We start from the raw sequence: 24,338 nt of genomic DNA, 5'->3' as shown, positions 1-24,338 counted from the left end.
TTTTTTTGATTTTGGTTTTTTTCCGGTACCTGGAATTGAACTCACAACCTTGCGCTTGCCAGGCAGGCGCTGTGCCGCTGAGCTAAATCCCCAGCAATACAGAGTTTTTAAAAACAGTGCCTGCTGTTGATCATAAGTAGCACATTTTTTTGTCTTGGCTTTTCCGTTCCCTTCAGGAAAAGCATCATGACAAAGCCGTTGTTTGCGTTTGGCCTTGCAGCATGAGCGGCACAGTGTTCTAGGTGTCTCATAATTACAGGAGCACAGACAGGAGATGGAAGTGCTCAGTGTGTTTGCGGAGCTCGGTAAAGAATTGACCTCGCTGTAGAGGTGCATGTTTTCAGAGCTACATCCCTACTCCTTTTTTATATTTTATTTTGAGACAGAGTCTCACTGAGTCTGTAAATTGCCCAGGCTGGGTTTGCACTTGTGTTCTACCTGCCTCAGCCTCCCAGAGTACTGGGATTACACATTTGTGCCATCGTGCCAGTCAGGCTATTTATATATTTTTAGTAGATGAAGTGTAACCTTGTGTGAAGGGCTAGGTGAAGAATGCCTGCTCCTGTGCCTGGCTTAGTTAGCCCTCCATGAACACTAGCTGTCATTTTTACTAGGTGATTGGCTGGGTGTTTGGTTAATGGAGAAGAATGTAGGGGAAACCATTTTGGGGACTTTAAGACTAGGATCATCAATGATATAGAAAGAGAAAAGTCACAGGGAGAAGTGGCTGGAGGAGGAGACGGTATTATATTCTGGTTTAGATGTGCTGAGTTGGAGACCCTGACAGGAGTTCCAGGGAGGAATGTGTTAGATGCCAGGGTAAATTATGCATGAACCACACCCGACTGGACTTATATCTTGCCTTTGGTGCAGATTATGGTTTCAGGAGTGTCTTGTACTTTACTCTTCAGTAGCGCTGGGGCTTCTGACACAGGTGTTTCACCTTGGCGTCTGTTCTGGTCAGCCTGTGGCTACCATCAGTGGTCTGGGGCCCAGTGAGCTGGAGGTTTGTCTCCCTCCTGGCTTTTCCTCATTTCAGATTTTGTTGAAATTTTGAGAAAGCAATTTGTTTTGCTTTTTAGCCATTTCCAAGTTCATCTTCTTTCTCTGTGAACTGTCTGATGCTGAAATTGGGGTATTAATGAGCTATTTCAAGAAGCTCATTTACGGGCAATTAAATAACATGCCTGTCAGCCTAGGTTTGATAGGGAATAGGAGAACCTTTTTAAAAAGTAGAATGAAGTTTAATTGTGTTCTTTTTCCTTTCAACTCACTTGTTAGATTACCTAGAAAACAAATTTCTTTTTTAAAAATCTGCATTGTTTACTACTTCCCGTATGTCTATTGAAAGGAGGCAGAGATAGAAAGGCAGGAGAAATGCTGAAGTTATATTTGTTCCTTTGATTTCACATAATTTTTAAAGATTTTTATAGCAGTAGTTTAGCTGTTCCAAGCTCTGCAAAGAGAATAATCATAGCTGATGCTAAAACTAGCCACCCTCTAGGTAGCAGCCAGCATCTCAAATGTGGCAGAATTGCAAAATACTGACAAAAGTAGCCGCTTATGTGTTTGCAGGTCAGAACTGGCCAGATCTATCATGTATCCTGGTGCCCAAAGAGAATACCAATTCACACAGGCTACTTATAGAGAACTGTGAGGCCAAAGGGGATAGGAAAAGACTCTCATCCTACGCTGTCTTTTGGAATAGTTTCATCATCTCTTTGTAATGCTTTCTGTTGTCTATGTAAATAGATTTGAGTACTTGTATATAATAGAGACTCAGTGGGTATTTGCTTATAATTTCATATGCAAATGCATAATGGCCAATGGAACAGAAGGACCTTGTTTTGTTTGCCTGGTGAAGTTAATGTTACACAGAACATGAAAGAAAACTACCTGGCATAGAATATTTAAACTGGACTGTTAGGTGGAAATGAATGGATGGGAAAAAGGGCAGAAGGTGGGAGAAAGGAGTGAACTGTGAAGAGTATAAGAACTTTTGAGAATTAGGTAGGAATAGAAAGCACTGAGAAAGTGGGTGGTGGTGGCAGCTCGGAGCAGGAGGCCCTTTGGTAGCTGCTGAAGCCTTGCCTGTTAGTAATTCAGGATGGATCTCAGCATGAAACTTAGTCAGAATCAGAACTTCTTTACCCAGTGTATAGATGAGGTAGGAAGAGAAATTGATATAGTGATGGAAGTTGAGGCCAAAATAGGTGAATGAACATATGATTCCATGTTCTAAGAGGAGAAAAAGACAACTCAAGGAATAAAGGCTGCCTCCACCTCTATTTCTCTTGGTCAACAGGATGAGAAGATGAACTGCAGAACCATCTCTGTGGTTAATGGAAAGTTCTACAAGCAGGCCAAGCTGATTAACATAGTTCCGTGAGGACCCCTCTAGGGATGCCATGTCTCATTAAGTCATTTCCTATCCTGAATCGGAGGCGGAGCCAATCGTGTGGAGAAAACTAAGAAATTAGAAGGTACTTGAAGTATTAACAAGAAATAGACTGTTCTACATAAGCACAGACCAAAGTGGCTGAGATGTGATGATAAGATTGGGAAAAGATGGTTTTCGGATTTATTATTTCAGTGTGAGAAAGAATAGGCATCAAACTAGAGCTTACAGTTAGTGGCCATGGTCAGAGTTGAGGCCTTCCTGGCAAGGGCAGAGGTTGAATCTTTGGCTGGTGAGTGTTCTTGAATTAATGAATAGAGTGGGCATACATGTTCGTTGGGCTTTTTCCTAAGCCCATGGGCGGGAAACAAGTGTATTAACTACCATAGTGCCGAAGCCTGAATGACGTGGCTGTCGGTGGCATTTGCCTGTGAATATGCTGAGACATTGGACATTGCTTTTATTGACTGCCCGTTTTTGTCCTGTGGGGATATCTGTACAGAACAGAATGGAAGCAGACGATGCCATGTTGAGAATCAGGCTATTTAAATTGTAGTGCTAAGCCTTTTAGTGACTTCCAGCAGTAGGCCAAGCCCCAGGCTGAAAGTTTCCTCAGAGTAGGTCAGTTATTGTTTAAGAGCTCAAAGGAGATGAGAAAAATCCAGCTTAAGTGAATATACCAGAATTACTTGGGGCCTGGAGATCTGAGGTGGAAACTGTGTAGGCTGCGTGTGTGTCTTTGTCCAAATGAGAGTCAGTGCTGCAGTGAACGTTTTGCTAATAAGGTGTTGTCATGTCACTTGATTGATAGGGACTAAGGTATGTGGGGAGGAGTTGAAAAGCATTGGATCAGATAATTGCTAAGGACTCTTCCAACCTTAAAATTTTAGGTTTCTAGGAAATGCAGCTTGGGCTTGGATGTCTTTGATGAAGCCATTGGGTTTGCCTGACTGCTGTATGGCTTTTGTATGGACTGTAAACCTAAAAATTGCTGAAAAGATTTAGGAATTCATGATTTAACAGTGGCAAATTCTGGGAAAATCACAAAACTTATGTATTAAATGCGGTAAAATGTCTTGGCTGTCTTCTTCTGAGAATTGACTTGAGACCTGAGATACTCCGGCTCTATTTGTGCTTATGCCTCATCCCTTAGGGCAGCTGTTCTAGAAATTTAGCACTGAGTTACTAATTTCTCCTAACTATGAACTTGACTTCATCCCTGTCTCCTACTATCCTCCTTTGCTCTTTTCCTTCTATTCTTGGGGAAATGCTCTTGGCTTGCTTTATATTATTATTATTATTATTATTATTATTATTAAAAAATATTGTTCCTTGCGTGGTTAAATATTTTAACTAAAATACATACGGAGGTACCATCTGAGCTCAGAATTGCTGAAGGCAAATTTGGTATACTTTATGCTAGTTCAGAAAGCCGTACCATACACTTGTCTTTTACATTTGATGGAGGTCTTTGTTAACTTTTCTTTTGCTAGACTTTTTGCTATCGGCAGCTCCTTGTTTTTTCTTTTTTATGTATCCTAAGAGGCACTGAAATGAGGACAGTTGTCACTTAATAAATGGTTAGCAATAGAGTCTCTGCTTGACCCTTTATGCTTTCATGCCTTTAGGGAACTTTTATTTGTTTGTTTGCATTTCAGTAATTTTATTGAAAGGTATATTTCTTAGTACCAAACATAATGGTAGTTGGTTAGGTTACCACTGCCAACTCAAAGTTAATACGATGTTTCCAAAATACTGAAATATATCAGCCTTTTGGTAAAACTGAAGTTATCCATAAAACATGGTTTACAAAAAGTTAAAGGTAGAATATACTCTGGTTCTTTGGTTTACTTTTCAATGCTTATTTATCTACATGATGTCAAAATTGGTTACATCCATTCTGGATATACTCGGGCTTTAGGCCTCACTGAGTTACTGTTTCCAACGCTAACAACATACATACATCTCCTTACATTCATTGGCTCATGGAGAATTCCAAACACTAACTGAGCGATTTCATAATTATGGAGGTGCCTACTTACTTTTCTTAAAATGCAGTATAGAAATTTGTGAAAATATATTCTATTCCTTAAAAAAAAAAAAACTAGAAGCAATGGCAGTTTTATAGAAATAATTCCAAGTAAAACCTAGAGTGCTTTATCTAGTCAGAACTTAGGGTAAAGCAAGTTTTCAGAGTGATAATTATTTCTGAGTTACTATGTAATATAATAGAACTTTTAAAAAAATACATAAATGTGAAATACTTAATACAAGCCTGAAAAGATGAACTTTGAATCTTCATTTCTAACATGAACCTAACTTTCAATATTGAATCAATATTACATTTAGATGATATTGAAAATGATAATCCACTTAATTTAAATGTTAAATTTTAAATTACGAGATTTACATCAAAACCAACATTTCATGCATGCACTTTTTAAAGGTATAATTAGGGTTATATTCTAGACAGTGTAATGGTTTTTTTGATACCCATGATGCAAGTAATAATATAATTCAGAGATGAGAATGTTATTGCTATATGGGAATTGCATTTCAATTTAAACATTTTTTATTGGGGCTGGGGATTTAGCTCAGCAGCACGGCGCCTGCCTGGTAAGTGTAAGGTCGTGAGTTCAATACCTGGTACCGGGGAGAAAAAAAACAAAATAAATAAATAAATAAATAAATAAATATTTTTTATTAAGCCAAAATATAGACCTGGTAAGTTTGACATATTCATTGAGCTATCTTTAATATTTCTTCTAAAAAAACAGGTTATGTTTGTATCAGTGATAAAAATTTCTTTTTTTTTTTTTTTTTTTTTTAGTGATAAAAATTTCTATGTAGAGTCTACTTCCTAGGGAACTTTTTTATCCCTTTGTGCTTGGGTGAGGTGAGAAGATACAAAGTTCTTTGGTAGCAGGTAGCCCCTCCTAGGGCAGCAAATGGCAAGGCTAGCGCAGGGGTCCCTAAAAATCTCTAACACTCTCATTGTTCTCTTGATATTCTAACCTATCATACTACCTATTTTCTCCATTTTTTAGGATGGAAAGAGGAAGCATTCTTCCTTAGCAGGCTGCATTTCCTCCAGTTAAGTCCAATGTCTTCCTTTTAAGGTGGTAACAAAAGCTTTCTGCAGTAGTCATTACCTTTTTAGATGTGGAGTCAGGCCCTGGAGAGAGGGTTAGGATGGATGTGTAGTTTTAAAAAGTTCTGCCCCTCTGCACTCACCTTTCTAAGATTCATTTCCCACTTTACTTTCGTTCCCTCCGCCATCCCTTGCTGCTCCATGGAAAAAGCAGTGGGCACAGCCATTGACAATGTAATGATTCATTATTCTAGGGAAGCGAGGATCAGTTGAAGTGGTTGTTATAAACATCTAAAGTTGAAATCTATTTTGTGCAAAGCAAAAGCGGTGTTTGCATGTGCCGGGGGAAATGCAGTGGTAGAAATTGCAGTACAATTTGCCTCTAGACTGTAGTGGGAAATATCCTTTTTGGGAAATAGGATGGATCAATGTGATTTTTCTTTCCATGTGAAGTTGTTACTGAAATAACAACTTATCTTATTTTGCAGTCCTGAAGTAATAAATAAAACATTTATGGCTTAGAATAAATTGAGAGCATCCCATTACCTATAGTAGCAGGCATGTTCATATTCTTTTAAAGCCTCAGGCAGTGACATCAGCAGATTTTTTTCATTTTCTAATCCAGAGGCTTCTAATTTCTTTCTGTCAGAGAACGTGCATTTCAGTGCCGAGCAGATCTTCAGGGACCCTTTCTGATATGACTACATTTTGTAGCGTCTCTTGTAAATTGTGTTTAACTTCAGTTCACAGAGACAGCTTAGTGTAGCAGGAAGAGTGTGGGCTTAGAATCTACATATAGTTACTCTGTTTGATATGTTCGGTGCTAGTCTGTGGTTCAGGTTCTTGACCCATTAGCAGTCTGGAGTTTTCTGATGACCACACTCAGAGTTCATCAGTCACTGGAACAGTTACAGAGCTTCCTAAAGAACTCCTCACTTAGCTGCCTCCGAGGTGACTGGTTCCATTGCAGTCTGCACATGTGTGCGCGCGTGTGTGTGTGCGCGCATGCCCTCCTGGGATCTTCTCTGTCTGGTGAAGTTCCTAGGACAGTGCTGGATTTTTCATCCTGTTCTCCACCATTGTGACTCTTGCTCTTGTTGATGGGACTCACACTGGAGAACCATCCCAGTGGACCTGTTAGTTCAAGAACGCAGATACTCGTACAAAGAGTAACCTTCGGTTTCCCCTGTAGGACAGTCTGCCTGTGGGAACACAGTGAGCCAATCTTTCTGTTCAAACATTTACCACTTATTTATTAACAAGTATTTACTGAGTCCCCTCTATCTACAGGAGTCTGCACTGTGGGCTGTGGATGATAAAGTGGTGAATTATCTATGATTTCAAGAACTTTGTAATCCAGAAGGAAGACAAGACAAGCAGTTTGTGTTTGTAGGGCTAAGGGCATGGCTCATGTGGTATTTGGCCCCACTCACCCCTTTTAAGGGGAGAAATAGAAATGATCAAATGATCCTCGGAGGTGTAAATTCCATAGTGTCTTTTAGGAACAGCGAAACACACATTCCATAGTGTCTTTTCTTTAGGAAAAGAAAAACACTGGAAGGCATTTGCCTAGAGTCAGATTGGTTGCCAAGTATAGAAGCAACATCAAGGAGAATGATGGAAGATAGGAAAATTTAACCTTTTCCCAACTTATCCATTGCATTCTTCCTTTGACTTTCAGATGAAGTACAGTGTTGGTTTAGCTGAGGTTCGCTTGGTGTTCTCTGGAAACTGTCTTCCTGCTCCTTCTCTTTCAGTCCTCCTCATATAGTTTGTCTGTTCTCATCCCTTGCCTTACCATCTAGCCAAAACCGCTACCTGGAATCCCAGACTTGGCATTTCCAACTGTTTCTTCCCTCCACCCGGCCTCTCCCTACTATCTCAAGTTGCCTGTGCTAGAACTACATGCAGTCTTCACCCCTCTGCATCTGTATCTCCTACTTCGTTCTTTCTCTGTGAATGGTACTGTCTCCCCCCAGATTTCTCTGTGCAGAATGTGAACACCATTCTTGACTCTGCTTTCCTTCAGTTCCCGTCTTACAAGTTGACCTCTTGAATATCTGCTGATTGTGTCCTCTTCTCTCTGGTCCTCTGCCACAATCCCAGTTCTATTCATCATCACTGAGCTGAGTTAATGAGGGAGCCTCCCTGTTCTCCCCAGCTTTGGCCTGACCTCTAAGACCTCCTTCATGCTGCACTTTGAATGAGCCCTCTAAAGTGTAAATCACATCCTGTCAGGTTTCTTAATGGCTTCTGTATGGCCCTTAGAATAAAATCCAAATTCTTTAAATAGTTTGAAGGCCCTTGTTGTGTTGGTCCTTATCTGACTCCTGTACCTACTTCTCTTGCTGCTCCTTGCATGGCCTGCTGCCTCCAGCTGTCCTGAACAGCTTTACTTTCCTAAATTAGTTATGTTTTGATACTTGTGGGTTTTAATATGTGCCCTACCCCCTGAATTCTACTCCCTGTTTTTGCCTGGCTACTCTCTGTTTTTCTGCTAGATCAGTGTCGCTTCATGTAAAAATCTCTCTCTCATTCCCTCCAAAGTAGGTTAGGTACCCCTTTTATGTGCCTGTTGTATGCAGCAGTAAGTCAAGTTGACACACAGTTGCCTGTGGAATTGTCCCTGTTCTCTTCTAAACTATAAACTTTATCAGAGCAGGGAAGGTTGCATTTGTCTACTGTCACATCTCAGATTCCTAGGCTGTCATATTATTTATCAAGAAATACATCTTTTGCAATGCAGCATTTACCACTTGATCCTCTGCGTCTGGGTAGAACCAAGTTCTGTTTTGGGGCCATATCCAGCACTTTGTGTTGAGTTTCTTTTCACCAGCTACTTTTGGGAGAGTTATGTTTATATTTACAAATGTATAGGAATATAAATTGTAGAACTTATATTAGGTGAGACTTGGAGCGTGCAATTAGTTTAGTAAATGTGCTAGAACATCTACATCTGAAAGAGTGTTTGTTTATGTGGTACTGTCTCCGGTGTGGAAGAAAAACACTGGAAGGTGTTTGCCTAGAGTAAGATTGGTTTGATTTCTAGCTCTGCCCACTCTGAAACAACGAGCTCTTGGGCGGGTCACTTTCCCCCAAGCCTCAGTTTCCTCATCTGCAAAGTGAGAGTATTCCATATTACATAATATAATTGCTGACTTGCAAGGTTGTGACTGAGATTAAACCTTTGTGAAAGCAATTGCCCTGGTATCTGGCACATGGTAGTTGTGTTGTAAGTTTTAAATTTTTTTTTTCCTCTTCCAACAATGTTGCCATGCTGAAATACCTTTGGAATTTCTTTCAGAAATCAATTGGCCCAGCATATGAGGAAAAAAAATGCGTAGGTACTGAACATGTATAGGTTGTTTTTCTTGCCTTCGTTCCCAAAACAATACAGTACAATGATTATTTACATAGCATTTACCTTGTATTAAGTGTTACAAGTAATGATTTTGATATTGGCAGCTCCTGAAATCAGTCTCCTTGGATACTAAGAGACTACTGTATTTCAATGGGAGAAATCTGTTCTCCTTTAGAATGTACTGGATTTTTAAAAACAGTCTGGTTCAGAGACTAAGATCAAGGTGGTTAATACCATCTGGATCTTGAGTGTGATTATAATGGATTTTCTTTTGTAGTATCTAAGCTGGTGCATATTTGGGCTTTCTCATAGGTGACATTGACAGCATATTCTACTTGGCACATTAAATTCAGGGAATTAACTATCACAAAATCTTGATTTTTGAAGAGCACTCTGATAACTCAAGCAGTATTAATAAGCTCAAGAGACCTGAGTTCATTAATATATTTAATCACAAGTTAACCATCAAAATTTTACTTCTAGTAACAATTTAGGGGGAAAGTTGATCCAAGGTGCCTAACATACACATTTGAGGCTGTTCTCTTTTCAGCAAGGTCCGTGGGATTCTGTGTGGTGGAAATGTAGCAAGGACGATGTTCTCCGTGCTTGACAGAGGAGCCTCTGCCCCTTCTGTCCTCCATTGTGGCAGAGGAACCAGGAAGCAAAAGGTGGAGATGGGTGGAGATACAGAGACAGGTTTACAGCTTTCACGGAGGCCTGAAGCACCTGTGCAGAAGGATCTACAGGATGAGTTCATAGCATACAAGGTTGGAGGCATGAGGAAGTCGGCCTACTAGAAAAAGTTTCCAAAGCAAGTGATTGGGGGAGTGGAGCACGAGGGTGAGAGGCTGAGAGCCAAGTTCTCAAGGCCGTGTGGAAGCTGCAGAGTGACTGTACTGTGACAAGCCTGATGTTACCTTGTGCTCCGGCGGTCCCTGTGGTTCCAGTATTTTACCCCTTTGTTGCCTAGAAGGTCATAAATGTGAAGTATCAAGGATTATTGACATGTTAATTACTTTTAAATATTTCCTCATTTTGTACCCTGAGTTCATAGCATCTGGGGGTGTGCATTTGTGTAGTTGTAGTTGTTGCTGATGTTGAAATCATTCACGGGGAGCTGTGCAGGGGGAAGAACAAAGCTTGAGTATTTGTGGGTCTTGGGTAGGGGAGAAGAGACAGTGGTACAACTGTCCTACCACCTCCCTGGGCAGCAGAGGGGCAGAGCCATGCAAGCAAGTGGGGCCTGGGCCTGGCTGCCAGGGTTGCCTGTGAGCCGGACTTCATAAGAGGTTGATCTGCTTGAACTCTTTTTATCAAATAGGGGCTTCAAAGATATTGGTGCTGTTCATAATTTCAAAGGAACATCGTTCCTGGGTTTTGGGTTGACACCACTGACGTCCCTTTGGATCGTGTTCTTATCCAGGCAGACTGCTCTGTGACATTAGGGGTGGTTCTGCAGCCTGGCTGTGGAAGAAAAGTCATCAAGCAGCCGCTGACTGCAACTATGGTAAAAAGCCACAGGTTGTTTATTTTCATTTCTTCTCATTCAACCTTAATATTAGAATAAGATTTGAAATTATTCTGAAAGTGCAGAACTCAAGACCATCACCCTTTTCCCCCCTTTTAAATTCTTTCCTACAGTTTGGCCTTTGGTCATCTCTTGTGGGCATTTGTTTTTGTAACTGTTGTTAACCAGGTTGAAGTTACTGTCTTAGCGATGCCGGCAGTGTGCACGAGCACAGACCCCTATGTGAAGAAGATTCTAGGGCTCTGAGGCAGTCAGAGACATTTGAAGTGCTCTTAGGTCACAGGTTAGAGACCTTTGCATTAGGTAGAGGATCATATTCTGAGAGAATGCTTTCATTTTTGGAAGCCAAAATTTTAGCTATTGACAAAATTTTCCATGTATGATATAACTGAGTATCTGGCAGTGATATAAAACATAGGAGATTTAGATAAATAAGTAGTGGAAGCAACTGAACATCAAATTTATTTCTGGCAAATGACCTGAGTAATTTCCACGGGAGAAGAAAAACCTATGATACGTTTACTAGTTTTCTATTGTTGCCTAATAGATTGCCACAAGCTTAGTGGCTTAACATACCATAAATGTAATATCTTATCTGTGGATCGGAAGTCCAACACGGGTTCCCCTGGGCTAAGAGCTGTCTTCCTGGGGGCTCTGCACGAGAAACCTCTTCCTGGCCTTTGGAGCTTCTAGAGGTTGCCACTTGCTTTGGCTCATGGCCTCTTCCATCTTCAAAGCCAGCAACTGGCCATCCTTCCAGAGTCCCATCTGCCTCTGATCACAGGCAGGAGAGCTGCTCTGCTGTAGGGACCTGGTAGAAATATTGGGCCCATCCAGATAATCCAGGATAACCTCTCAATCTCAAAGTCATAAATTTTAATCATATCTTTAGTATCTCCTTTGCCATGTAAAGTCACATATCTTTGAGTTCTGGGGATTAGGATATGGATACTAATACCATTTGGGGAATGGGCATTATTCTGCATACCCTAACATAGAAATACTTAACATAAAATTTTATTTAGCAAGTGTATTTTTCAAATGTGTGCATGATTTAGACTTCCATTTTTATTTATATGGAGGAGATGTATAAAAAGAAAAACTCCACAGATTTTGTATGGATCTTACTCTCCTGTGAAAGCTAATGTTGGTTCTCTTTTGTTTGGTTTGATAGTGATAACCTGCTAAGGAGAGCAGCCTGTCAAGAAGCTCAGGTAATGACGTTTTCTGTGATAAAATTAAAACCTACCTTATCTCCATGGTGCAGGAAACCCCTGCCACTCCAGGGATGAATACTGGGTCCTGCATCAGTGCAGTTGGCTGTTGTTCCTACTATCAGGGGATGAATTGGCTGAGAGCCAACTGTGAGTGGAGCGGGAGGAAGCTAAGCACCTGGCAAGAGCGGCTGTAACGCCCACCCCTTTAGACTTGTTTACTTCTGGATCTCTCTCAAGCACACGTAGCTGGACTAGCTGAAGCTCCGGGAATTTGCCTATGTTTGCAGTTGTCCTTGAAGGTCTGGCTAAACCCTGACTCATCTGTCGTCCAAATAACCCCCAAGGATATCAGTTCAGAGCAGGTGTGACTGCTGAAAAGTCAAATCTCCTTAAAATTGTTGATTCATATTTGAAAAGCCCATCTCTGTAGCACAGCTGACGCATTGCATATACACTGTTATCCCAATTTTATGACACTTCACTTAAGCGTTCGCTTATCTGGTTGTAATTATAGTTGAATTGTAAATCCTCTCAACTTGAAGAACACATTCCCTCCTGCCATTGGTACGTAACACTTGCAGATGAATTTCTGTGACTAAGTTTCCTTTTTGTTATTTTACTTAAGCTTCTGGGGTCAGAAATACCCAAAAAGAAACATGAAAATCAAAAATGGCAAAGGAATGAAACATTTAGTGGAAGTGGGTGGCAATCCTGATGCTCGTTTCTGAAACGTTTTCATGGGTGACAGTGACAACAGATAATATTAGTAAATTCCTCACCTCAGGATTGGTGTATAACTCTTCTAAATCTGTAATTTAAGAACTTGGTTTTGATTTTTACTTAAAGGTTATTGTCTTACACGGCTCCAGGCTGTTTTACAAATCAGCCTAAACTCTAAAAAAATTTAAAATTATTTGTTAATTGACACAAGATTTGTACGTATGTTTGGGACACAGTACGATACTTTGATGTATGTATGCAATGTGTAATGATCGAATCAAAGTAATTATGAAATAATTTTAATATCTAATAAGTTAAAGGTGACTCATACCCCACAGCATCCTCCCTTCTTAGGTGAGGGAATTCCAATGTTTTCAGACCTCTTACCATTTTGAAAATTTTCCACTTCCATAGCACACGTTTAGTTGCTTCTGTGTGCCAAGAGCAGGTGGATTTGTCCTTGTAGCCTTCTCTAATTACTATGTCGTTACATCTATGTTTTTTAATCTCCCATAAACTGAACTCAGTGTAGTCTTATAGATGCTCTGTAATCCACTCTGAACGTGAGACTTGAGTTGCAAGTAGATAGCAAATGTAGATAACTCTTTCTCAGATGGGAAGGGGATCAAGAGATGAAAAAAAATTAAGATGTGTTAGTAGATGTACCAGCTCCCCACAAGGAATGTAATCATTGTAATACAACATGTGCTGATGAAGAACATAAGAATCTGGGGAAAAAAACCTAGGACAAGGAAGAATGATCTAGAACTTCAGGTTTGTGAATCTGGTAGCCCAGAGAGCTGGGTTAGCTGAATCATTTCTGGCCACATTCCAGAACAGTATCGATACAGAAGAACAAATTATAATTTTTGGATATTTGGCAGCGAGATGTTAAGGTCTAATTAAGAGAGAAAATGAAATAGAAATGATAATGTATCAGAATTTCTTCACAAAGAAAGTGTGTCTCTCTGAGGTAGTCAGAAAGTTGTGTTTTTTGTTCTTTTTAAAGCAAGAAATAGTGGCAAGAAAGTATCTTTAATAGACTGTCAGGGAGATGGTAGATTTAGAGTTCCTTAATAAAATATCTGTGTATAATTTTCATTTTTCTCCAATCTTTACTCTCTGTGTCTAGAATTCTGCTGCCTTGGCCTAGACCTGCTCTCCACCACTTAAGGCTAGGATTTTTGCCCTTTTTAGTGCTTTCCTATTCTCACTCTTTGGTGATTATCTTCTGCAGTTCAAATATCATAACAGGGCTGGGGTTATAGCTCCGAGGCACAAGTGACTGCCTGGCAAGCGCAAGGTCCTGAGTTCGATTCCCAGTACCAAACATCATAACATTAGCTCCCTCTCTGTTCCCATTTAAATCCTTAGTTTGTCCTCTGCCTCACTCTTAGAGCTGAGAGGGAAGTTTCGATCTTGGAGCTAAATAGATGTGAATCCAAGGCTTGTCACTGATGAACTCCATGACTTTCAATATTGAAGTCTTGGTTTTCTAATCTGTGAAAAACAGATTACTTAACACTTTCTTAGACCCAAGCATGTGAAAGTGACAGATATGAGGTCCCTAGTAAAGACTCCTCCTATTCCTTTTCCTGCATCACTGACTGCTATTCATACAGGATTGCAAAGAGGGGGCGGCAACTAGAGTTGTTAGGTTGACTTCTTGTATGTAGAAAGATAGGAAGATCAACTGGTGACACAGAAGATTTCTCATGAGTAGTTTTACTAATAGTTGGAGGCAAAAAAGTTTATATTCTGAAAACTAAATACACATGGATTAAACTTCCCTCCTGACAGCCTGTGGCCACCCTGGCTGTATGTTTATGAGAATGTTAGCCATGTTGTATAGAGAGGACACAACACAGTCTTTATTCCAATACAAAATTGAGCTTATTGTCCTTATAGAGTGATATGTTGTTCTTGTTTATGGTGTTTTGTTAACATGAAATCATAAATGAATATTTTTCTCCAGGCTAGACAGCGTACCTGTGGAAGTAAATTCTTTTGGAATGGAAGAATATTTGTGATCACTAGCTGAGTAAAGCAAATGCTGAATAATTTACTGAAGGCTTTTCTTTTTTCTCTTTTAGGTGTTTGGCAATCAGCTCATTCCTCCCAATGCACAAGTGAAGAAGGCAACTGTCTTTCTCAATCCTGCAGCTTGCAAAGGGTATAGTTCAGTTTGTGATGTATTGTATATTCCATTTTTCTTCTCAGGCAGCTAGTTACATTGTATGGAATTTCAAGAACTAGACTCAATACTGTTGTGGCAATAAGAGTCATTTGCAATGTAGAAATAACAGTTAATGTGAAATAACTATAAAGCTAATTGATGCTTAACAAACTTGTCTAATTGGAGTTGAATAGTGATTCCAGAGTTAATGGGAACGAAGTCTGTGTGCTTAGAAGAGGTCCCCTAGGAACAACAGTTGTGCTGCGTGCTATAGACCACCGGGCCGTCTCTGTAGAAAGATCCTCAGGATGGCCAAGAGCACTGTGGCTTTGGGAGGGCAGGCTGCATACTCCCTTGAGTGAGGTCTCAGAGGAGAACACTGCGTATTCCTCACTGAGGAAATGGCCCATGGGGCTGGGGTGTAGAAGCAGAAGTGACCTCTGTATGTGCTTACTAGGTCACAGAGTGGTCTGTAATGGAGGGGAGGGAGTTGTGTGAATTACAGCGTGAGGCTAATGATGTGTTGCTTCGGTGGCTGTCACACTGAAACAAAGGAAATGTAGAGGAGACAACGATGTGTGGAAGCTCCAGGTCTGTTCATGAAAAAAATTTCCATAGGGAAACTTAAATTCTACAATGTTAGATGTTGTTCTCATCCGTTGGAAAGGTGAATACAAAGACTTTGATGGCCTTGGAAGAAATAAATTTTATTTTAGAAACAAGAATGAAAGAGGTGAAGGGGAAAATGCTAATTTTTATTATCCCCAGTGCTCAGAACAACTCTTTTTGGCTTTAAGATTGAGTAATTACTAAATGTGTCAGATTGGGTCATATAAGATATAAATCAAATGAAGATGAGAAGAACGAAAGGAAAAGTTGGGGCCAAATTGTAAGGTTCCTGTTGTCTGGAGTAAAATGCTGCAGAGCTCTGCTGTCAGTTTAGGCCAGTGGTGGCGAACCTATGGCACGTGTGCCACAGAGGGCTGTTTGTGTCAGTGAAGCTCTAGAAGGTTCGCCATCACTGCTAGGCATTTTTTGGAAGGCAGTGAGGGTGACTTCACAGATAAGAGGATAGATCACACCTTTTGGTTTTCAATTTAACAGTTTAAGTTTTTTATTTTTTTTATCTATACATAAAAGGATTCCTGGCCTAATGTGATCACATTCTCCCTGGCCTACTAGAATTCCCTGGCCTAGTGGAATTATATTTTCTGGGCTTCATTAGATCTCCCCACTTGCCCCATAAACACACTAATCATGACTTTTTTTTTTTGTCCTGGGAATCAAACTCAGGACCTTGAGCTTGCCAGCAGGCACTGTGCCGCTGAACTGTATCCCCGGCTCCAATCCCCCAGTTATGCCATGAATGACTGTTTAATACCAATGCCAAACAATACCAACAAATAAGTCCTAAAACAACACGACCAAAATACCCCAGGTAATAGTGATGGCCTATGGGAGAGACACTGGAGAAGTCAGCCGGGGTTTCAGACTTCAGGGGGCCTGGTCTGTATCCTGTTTTGCTGCTCTCTAGCTCAGGAATGCTGCAGGAGTTACTGCTTAAGTCCTCAGTTTAGTCACCTATAAAATTTTAAAAAATAGCGCATACCTTGAAAATGACCATCTAGAATAGGTGCCGTTAGTATTAAATGAAAGAATGCCTGCAAGTGTTAAACATTCTTTCTGCTTCATAGTAAGTTCTCAGTATAAGGGACAGAAGCTGCTGTTGCTATTACAGGCTCTGGGTGAGTGCAGAGCCGGCTCTGCTCGGCTCTCCACTCTTCCCGAGAGTTCTTGTGTCTCTCCTTCTACCTATTCCATGGAACTATTGTCTTCTGTTCCTTTAGCAATGGAATAAGTTACTTGCTTGCTAATTTGTGGTAAATGTATGGCAGTTTGCTTAAGCTATCTTAAGCTATAATTATTTCAAATTCTTTTTTTTGGGTGCTAGGGATTGAACTCAGTGCCTTGGGCATGCTAAGCATGCACCCTACTACTTACATTTTTAAAAAATTAAACTTTATTTTTTCAGAGCAGTTTTAGGTTTACTTTTTGATGTATAAACGTATTTGCATTTTTAAAGGCAAGTTCTTATTTGAAAGTATAATAATTTTATTGAAAGACAGGCTAAGCTACTGCCCCTGAAGTGAAGTCTTTCTTTCCTGACGGCATTGTCTCCTTTCACAAGGTGAATCCCTGTGTATTTCTAGGACGCAGCTGCTCTGAAACACTGCACCGTCTTATTTTTTTTTTAAATTTTCATTATTTAATTGCACTATTTTTGTCATCATGGCTCTGCCCTGACACATAATATATAATTTATCAGGTAGCTGTTTCATTATGTAGTACTGGTTTAAAACTTCAGAAGAGCTTAAAGAAATAAGATAACTGTGTGTTTAGTGTTAATAAATAATACATTAAAGAGTAATTATTTTTTGTGTGTGCCTGAGCCTGGAAATTGCTGTAAGTACATAAAGTTTTTATTTAGCCCTGGTGCTGTCTTGCCCCTAACTATGTAATAAATAATGTATCTTTACTGATAACACTTGTTCTTCAGTCTTTTATATAGAATGTCAGGAGCAGATGTCTTCACCTTCACTTCAGAAATTGTCTGAACATGGCACCATATAAATATGTGAATAGAAACCAAATGCTTATACCTTTTTTCTTAAATGAACTCAGAGGTTATAGATTTCTTGTGATTGATATGGCCAATCGAGACTTCTCTGGAGCTGTTTTTAGGAAATAGATCTGATCCCCTCCTGGGTGCTCTGCTTTTATCAATGAGAGGAACCTTGGAAAGAGAATTGTTTGAGTATCCCTAGCTCGGCCCTTATTTTGAGTTAAGCCCCAGAAACAATGAACCCAAAAGAGAAATTTCCAGTTAGCCTTTTGAGTTCATTCTGATTATCACTGGGAACAGTGGAAAAGTTACAGTATATTTAATTTGCTTAGCATATGCTCAGGTGGGCCCTTGCTAGTTCTTGTGGACATCTGTCCAACCTTCTCAATTTCTATTTTACTTCATAGTAAGGAATATTTTGTTTTAAGAAAGTCATTTGATGGTTGTATCTTTCAGTGTAAAGGACATTGAATTGGTCTGTGTATAACTTTTGCTCTTCATTAGGTACCTTTGTATTTTGTTCTTATATAAAATCTACTGAGCCGGATGTGGTGGCTCATGTCTGTATTCCCAGCATTCGGGAGGCTGAGGCAGGAGGATCTTTGCAGTCTGAGATCAACCTGGGCTACAAAGTGAGCTCAAGGCCAACTTGAACTGTGTAGTGAGACCCTGTCTCAAAAAGACAATAAATAAATAAATAAAATAAAATCTACTGAAGAAAGTCAAAACATAGATTGTCAGTAAAAAAAAAATCTTTTTTTATAAAGAGGATTGAATGAATAGGAATATAAAATTTAGATGTTTGACATTGTTTTTTGGGACATGTCATTTGTTCTCATAATGTGATGGTTAAAGATATGATTCCAGTGTATATATAACTCTAGAAAATGCAAAACAACAGCAATAGAAAGTAGATGAGTGGTTCCCAGGTGCAGGGAGTAGAAGCAAGATCTTGTTGCAGACAGATATGGGGAAATCTTTGGAATGAAAAAATGTTCTGTGTCTTGATTGTGGTGGTAGTTTTATGACTATGCATATTTGTTAAATCAAACAGCACTGAAAGTGAATACAGTTACAGAAGCTCCCACGTGCTCCTCCCCATTTTACCTTCACTTTTTACAGTGTCTGTATCCTTTAACCCCTATACTGTTTTGAATACTGGCCTGAATTGGATTAAGAGTTCACTGTCAGAATCATGTGTGTGATACTTTTGAAATACAAGGACTCACCGAAAGGCTGTCAAACAGTTTCTCTTATAAGACTTACAAGACATCTTATGAGACATTACCATCATCATATCATTCTCTTTTCCTTAGAATTTCCGTGCCTACATTTGGGACAGGTTTAATCATTTGTTTATACGTTAATTCATCACATACAAAGTATGCCATACCCAATCATAGAAGCTAGGAGATTTGAGGATTAATAACAATTGGTGTCTTTGCAAAGCTTTTAGTCCAGTCCTGAAGATAGTCTTGGATATCTGTATTAGTCAGCTTTCCCATTTCTGAGACAAAATGTCCTATACCTGCAACTTACATGATGAGTTTTATTTGGCTCAAGTTTCCTGAGGGTTCAGTCCATGGTCAGCTGGCTCCAATGCAGAAACATCATGGAGGAAGGCTGTGGTGAAGCAAATCTGCTCACTTCATGGCAGAAAGGAAGTACAGCGAGGGGAAGAGCACCAGAGGGAGGAATATCCTCCAAAAGCACACCCTTGTGACCCACCTGCTAATAGCACAGGCACCTGTGAATACCAGCAATTAATCCACCCATGAGTATAGTGTTCCCATGGTCCAAGAAACTCTGCAAGAACCTTAGTCTACTCAGGTTGATGAGTAAGCTTCCCCATCACAATATCTTTAATCTTTAAACACTGTAAAAGTTACTAACGGGGGGGGGGGGGGGTGTAAGGTGCTAGGAAACACAGATAGGCCATGGCTGTGCCTGGATGCTTTGGACCAGTTTTTGACTAACTATCCCATGGTCATGTTAGATAATTTTGAATGTTTCCTTTTTCTAGCAGAAATAATGAAAACAATTTTTGCTCTGTCTCCAGAGATTTCGTTATGATGGCATCTTAAAATATGAAGATATTCCTAGTACTTGAAATTGTCAAAAATGATGCACTTCTTTCCAAAGGGTTGTGTTCACTGAGGTAGATTTAAGTAATATTCTGTGTTAAGTCTATTCCTTTGGGCCGCATGAATAATGTTACAGTAAATACCCTCCTTGCCTTCCACTAGAATATAAGAATATATCCTGTGAGCACAAGTGATTTCCGTGAGGACACGTCGTCTTGTCTGCTCTGTTGTGCTGTATTCTCAGCTCCTCCACTGTGTCTGTCACTCCGTAGGTGCTCAGTTGAATGAATCAGGCATTGTTATCTTGAGCAGAGCCGTATCTACTATTTTGTTAGTTTGTTTTTTTCTGGTGCCGGGAATTGAACTCACGACCTCGCACTTGCCAGGCAGGCGCTGTGCTGCTGAGCTAAATCCCCAGCCCCTCTACTGTTCATTCTCCTCCAGAGGAGCACAAGTGTGAGCCGTAAGCATTCCAAAGTGTGTTAGACAAAAGGCAGACCGGTCTCCTACCTGCAGGAACTCATTACTCAATGTAAACCTCTTGGACTTGCACAGATAAAGGAAACCTGTGCTCCACAATCTTGATCTAGAGAAGAAGATTGGGATTTTATTCTTCTCAAGAACTTATATTAAAATACCTGTATTTTTTCTCTTTGTCTACAGCAAAGCTAGGACGCTATTTGAAAAAAATGCTGCCCCAATTTTACATTTATCTGGCATGGATGTGACTGTCGTTAAGGTAAGAAGGGCTCTGGAGTAGGAATGTTATTTTACTCACGCTTCTCCTCGCCCATTCCGCCATATTCTGTGCTCTTGATTTCTTAGCAGAAATTACTGGTCACTTACGAGCAAAGAATGCAATGTTGTGTCTTGTTCTGACAATAAAAGTGGTTTTGTTTTGTGATGACATTGTCTGCTTTTCATTTTCAGATCAGGATTAGATGGAGGTGTGGACCTCGATACCTTCCATCTGACAGGAGATGAAACTGTCTGTTGAAGGGTGAAAGCATTAGAATTCTTTTCTTAAAAAATATGAAACCCTCAAATTTGAGTAATTTAATTTCTTGGTAGTTTCACATACAAGCAAACATTCTTAACAAAATTTATATATACAAGGATTTCTGGAATAGGTGTATTGCTGATGTCTGTGGTTTATTGAAAGGAACAGTCAGTCAGTGCTTCGAATTTTCTTTTTTCTTGACCAATTTTGCATGCTTGAATCTGGTAATCAGAATGTCTGATCTGAAAACAACAATATGCAGTATAAGAACCGTTGTTGAACTCCTACCATCTTGTATGGCGAAGCCCTACATCATTTCCAATGTTTTTTTTTTTTTTATTACTTGTTACTGTCTTTGATTGTTTGATCACTCTTAACGTTCTTTTGTCTGGTGGACAGAGCAACTTTGTTGAAGGTAATGGTGTGTAATGTAGCACTCATTGTTAATTCGTATCATTTTGTTTTGAGGTCATGAATCGTTTTTGTTGTTTTTGTGTTTTGATTTTTGTCTTCATTGTTGTTTTGTTATTTTTAAAATTTTTTTTTTAAAAAAGAACATTCTTCTCTCTGGTAAGGAATTCTCTGGTGAAGAACTTTAAACAATAAATCTTTATAATTTGTGTTTAGTTAAGATAAAAGGGTGCAAAACATTTATATAGAATTGTGCTACATCAGCCAGGCATGGTAGCACACACTTGTAATCCCAGCACTCAGGAGGCTGAGGCAGAAGGATCATTTAGAGTTCAAGGCCAGCCTGGGCTGCAAAGTGAGCTCAAGGCCAGCCTGAACTGCATAGCGAGACCCTGTCTCCAAAAAAAAAGATACACACACACAAAAAAGAATTGTGCTAAATCAAAAGATGTCTTAAGTCTCTACTTTGTTGAATTTTAAGTGATGTATGTGTGGGTGTATATTTAGTGAAAACTATTTTTACAATATTTAGAAGTCTGTGGTTAACCTATTTCTAATATTACACACTTTTAGTATGACACAGAGCTTCAGCGGTCATTTAGGTCTTAATTTACCATGCAATTTTGAGCTCTTCCACTGTCTGAGACATGGCTTTCCAGTTGTTGTTTACCTTCAGAGATAAAGGGGAAGAAAACATTGGAGTACCTACAGTGTACCAGATTCTAGGTATGAGAGCTCTTGAACGGTTATGTAAGACTGATATTATCTGTTCTTTGAATGACTGATGCAGCTGATGGATAAAACCCCAGGCTTAGAGCTTTTGTTAGGTGGAGATTTTCTTTGTGTGGTAAACTTCTTTTTTTTTTATTTTAAAGAGAAAAAAATAACAAAATAACAATAAAGACAAAAATAAAACAACTCAAAAACGATAAAGAGATACAGAATTTCAAAACAGGATGATAGGAAGTTAACAATGGTTGTTATATTACGTGTTGTTACCGTCAATGAAGTTGCTCTGATTACCAGATGTAAGAATGCAAGATAGATCAAACAATTAAAATAAAAATAATAATAAAAGAAATTAGAAAAGATACAGAGTTTCACTAAACAAAAAGATAGGAATTCAGCAATGGTTGTTATATTGCGTATTGTTGGCTTCAAATTAGTTGTTCAGATTTGTGTGGTAAACTTCTTTAATGGTTCTAGAGAAATACTTAAGTTCTGTTTCTTTTAAAAAAATTTTTTTAACTTGTCTGGTAAAGAAAATTTTCATTTATTTATTTCTTTGAAGTTTTGTTTTTTTTGTTTTGTTTTGTTTTTGAGACAGGGTCTTGTTATAAGCTCAGGCTGTCCTTGAGCTCACTTTGTAGCCCAGGCTGGCCTTGAACTCACAACAATCGTCCTGCCTCAGCCTCCTGAGTGTGGGGATTACAGGTGTGTGCCACCATGCCTGGCCTTAAGTTTTCAATTACATGGCATCAAGTTATTCATAACATCTTCTTTTTAACGTTTAAATTTCTTACAGAATCTGTAAAGTCCCATTTTATTTTATTTTTTCGGTACTAGACACTGAACCCAGGGCCTTTATACATCCCCAGGTACACACTGCCCATGTTTTTAAAAACTTGAGATAGGTCTTGTGAAGTTGCCCAGGCTGGGCTCAGACTTGCCATCCACCTGCCTCAGCCTCTGACTGCTGGGATTACAAGTGCGTACCCTCATGCCTGGCTCCATTTTCATTCTTAATATTGCATATTTGTGCCCTTTTTTTCTCTTAGTGGTCTTGTCAATTTAATCAGTCCTTGTCAAGAACAGTTTATTGGCTTATTCACCTTTCCTGTTTGTTTCATTCAATTATTGTCTCTTTTATTGTTTCTTGCATTCTACTGTTTTTTTCTGTTGGTTTTGTTTTTTAATTTTGATACTTACAAAGTATGATAAAAAATACAGTGAATGTTTAAATTTTTAAAAATGATTACAGTAAAGGACATATTGCCATTAATTCCTCTGAAAGTACTCCCCCTTTCTTTAAACACACTTATCCCATCATTCTTGTGACTTTCTGAAGCAGTTCTGGAAATCCTCTTTCATGAGTGTCTTTCATTATGTGATTGTGGCTGTCTCCATGCCTTGAATAGTTTCAGAACATTTACCTTTCAAGGTCGTTTTGACTTTGTGGAGGAGTCAGAAGTTGTATAGATCTGATGAATAAACTAGATGAGAACACATTTTAATGTTTTTGTTTGACAAAAATTATGGTAAATGTTATAAATTGGTTCATAACATCAAGGCAGCCACAAAAAGACATGAAAGAGGATTTGCAGAACTGCTTCAGAAAGTGTCAACAATGATGAGATAAGTGGTTTACAGGAGGGAAATATCTTGAGGAGGGTTAATGGCAGTTTGGTTTTTTTCTGTAATAAATTTTCTTTAAACATTCACCATATTCCATGATCACAGCTCATGTTTCACTTATTTGCACCTTTCTTGCTGCATATATTTAAAGCTATAAATTTTACTCTGTTGCCTAAGCTACATCCTATAACTTTTGACATGTAGTATTTTCGTTATCATTTCTTTCTAATATTTCCTAATTTCAATCACAAATTTGCTTGACCTGTGAGTTATTTAGACATGCTTCAATTTCCAGATCTAAAGTTCTTCAAGTTACCATTTTCTTCATGGTTTCTGACTTACTTGCATCATGATAAAAAAGTAGTCAATATAAATTCACTATTTTAAAGGCATTGCTAAAGGCATAAAAACAAGATATGTTAGAGACCTACCCATGGTTCTGATGGATTGTTTAATCTGTAAGCATTTATTATAATTGTTGATATATCTAACCTTATTTCTGCAGCAGTTATCTATTGCTACATAACAGACGGGCTCGGCCGCTGCTTTTTCTGATTATGATCCCGTGTAGTCAGCAATCTGTGTTTAAAGATGTTCTTACGTTGGCCTTGTCTGGGCTTCTCCGTGGCATGGCTCACATGCCCTTTCGTGTATCTTTAGGTTGATGATGGCTGTCATGTGGCCAGTGTGTCTGTGCTGTGTCTATGTCTCACATAGTAGCTTGGTTCTTTGAAATAAGTAACAGACGCTTATCTCATTGTACCCTTAAATACTTGATAGTCTATATGTTTTAGCATATACAGATATTTTTCTATGTAACTACAGTGACATTTTCATACCCAGCAGAAGTAACAATTCTTTAATAATCATCTTGAACTACCTAGCCTGTGTTCAAATGTCCTGTGATTATATTTTGTTCCAGTTTGATACTTAGCAGTACATACAAGTGTATTATATTATGTGCATTAAATACTCAGGAAACAAATTTAAAACAATGAGATTTAAAAACTAATAGAAATACTAATGTTTTCTTATATTGCAGTAGAAACTGCTGCTATTTGTAAGTTTTATTTCCCATCTTTTAAAGTTAACTTTTATTTTGAAATAGTGTCACTGTGGGCCCTGGCTTATGGTGAGGTGTGGTTTTCTGTTAGACTGGCCAGCACTGAGCAGATTCTGGGGTTGTTGTCTTCTTGTCCTGTATCTCAGATCTCCCTGCTTCATTAAATGCCCTGAAAGCATTTACTGTTTAGGTGCTGTTTTTTTTTTTTTTTTTATTTTAAAGATAAAAGGAGGGAAACATTAACAGACATACAACATTTTACAACATATCACAAGCACAATACAGACAATACAGAGTTACAAACAAAGTGG

At 39.0% G+C, this 24,338-nt stretch overlaps 1 protein-coding gene across 5 annotated transcripts in view; it reads left to right on the top strand.

Moving 5' to 3' along the window:
• Positions 1-24,338, top strand: part of Agk (acylglycerol kinase) — a 117,889-nt gene that overhangs the window by 39,966 nt on the left and 53,585 nt on the right. For 4 of the 5 annotated variants that reach the window (XM_013504987.1, XM_005405406.2, XM_005405405.2 and 1 more), the window contains 3 exons: positions 11,553-11,592; positions 14,409-14,488; positions 19,862-19,937. In XM_013504987.1, coding sequence (XP_013360441.1) covers positions 11,553-11,592; positions 14,409-14,488; positions 19,862-19,937 — 196 coding nt within the window. The remainder of the gene's footprint in view (positions 1-11,552; positions 11,593-14,408; positions 14,489-19,861; positions 19,938-24,338) is intronic. The other variant, XM_013504988.1, reaches the window with a different exon arrangement.

This window comes from Chinchilla lanigera, unplaced genomic scaffold (genome assembly GCF_000276665.1).
Source record: "Chinchilla lanigera isolate Chin_1 unplaced genomic scaffold, ChiLan1.0 scaffold00093, whole genome shotgun sequence".
Classification (NCBI taxonomy): Eukaryota; Metazoa; Chordata; class Mammalia; order Rodentia; family Chinchillidae; genus Chinchilla; species Chinchilla lanigera.
The sequence above is the reverse complement of the archived record's forward strand: the minus strand, read 5'-3'. Positions and strand labels throughout refer to the sequence as shown.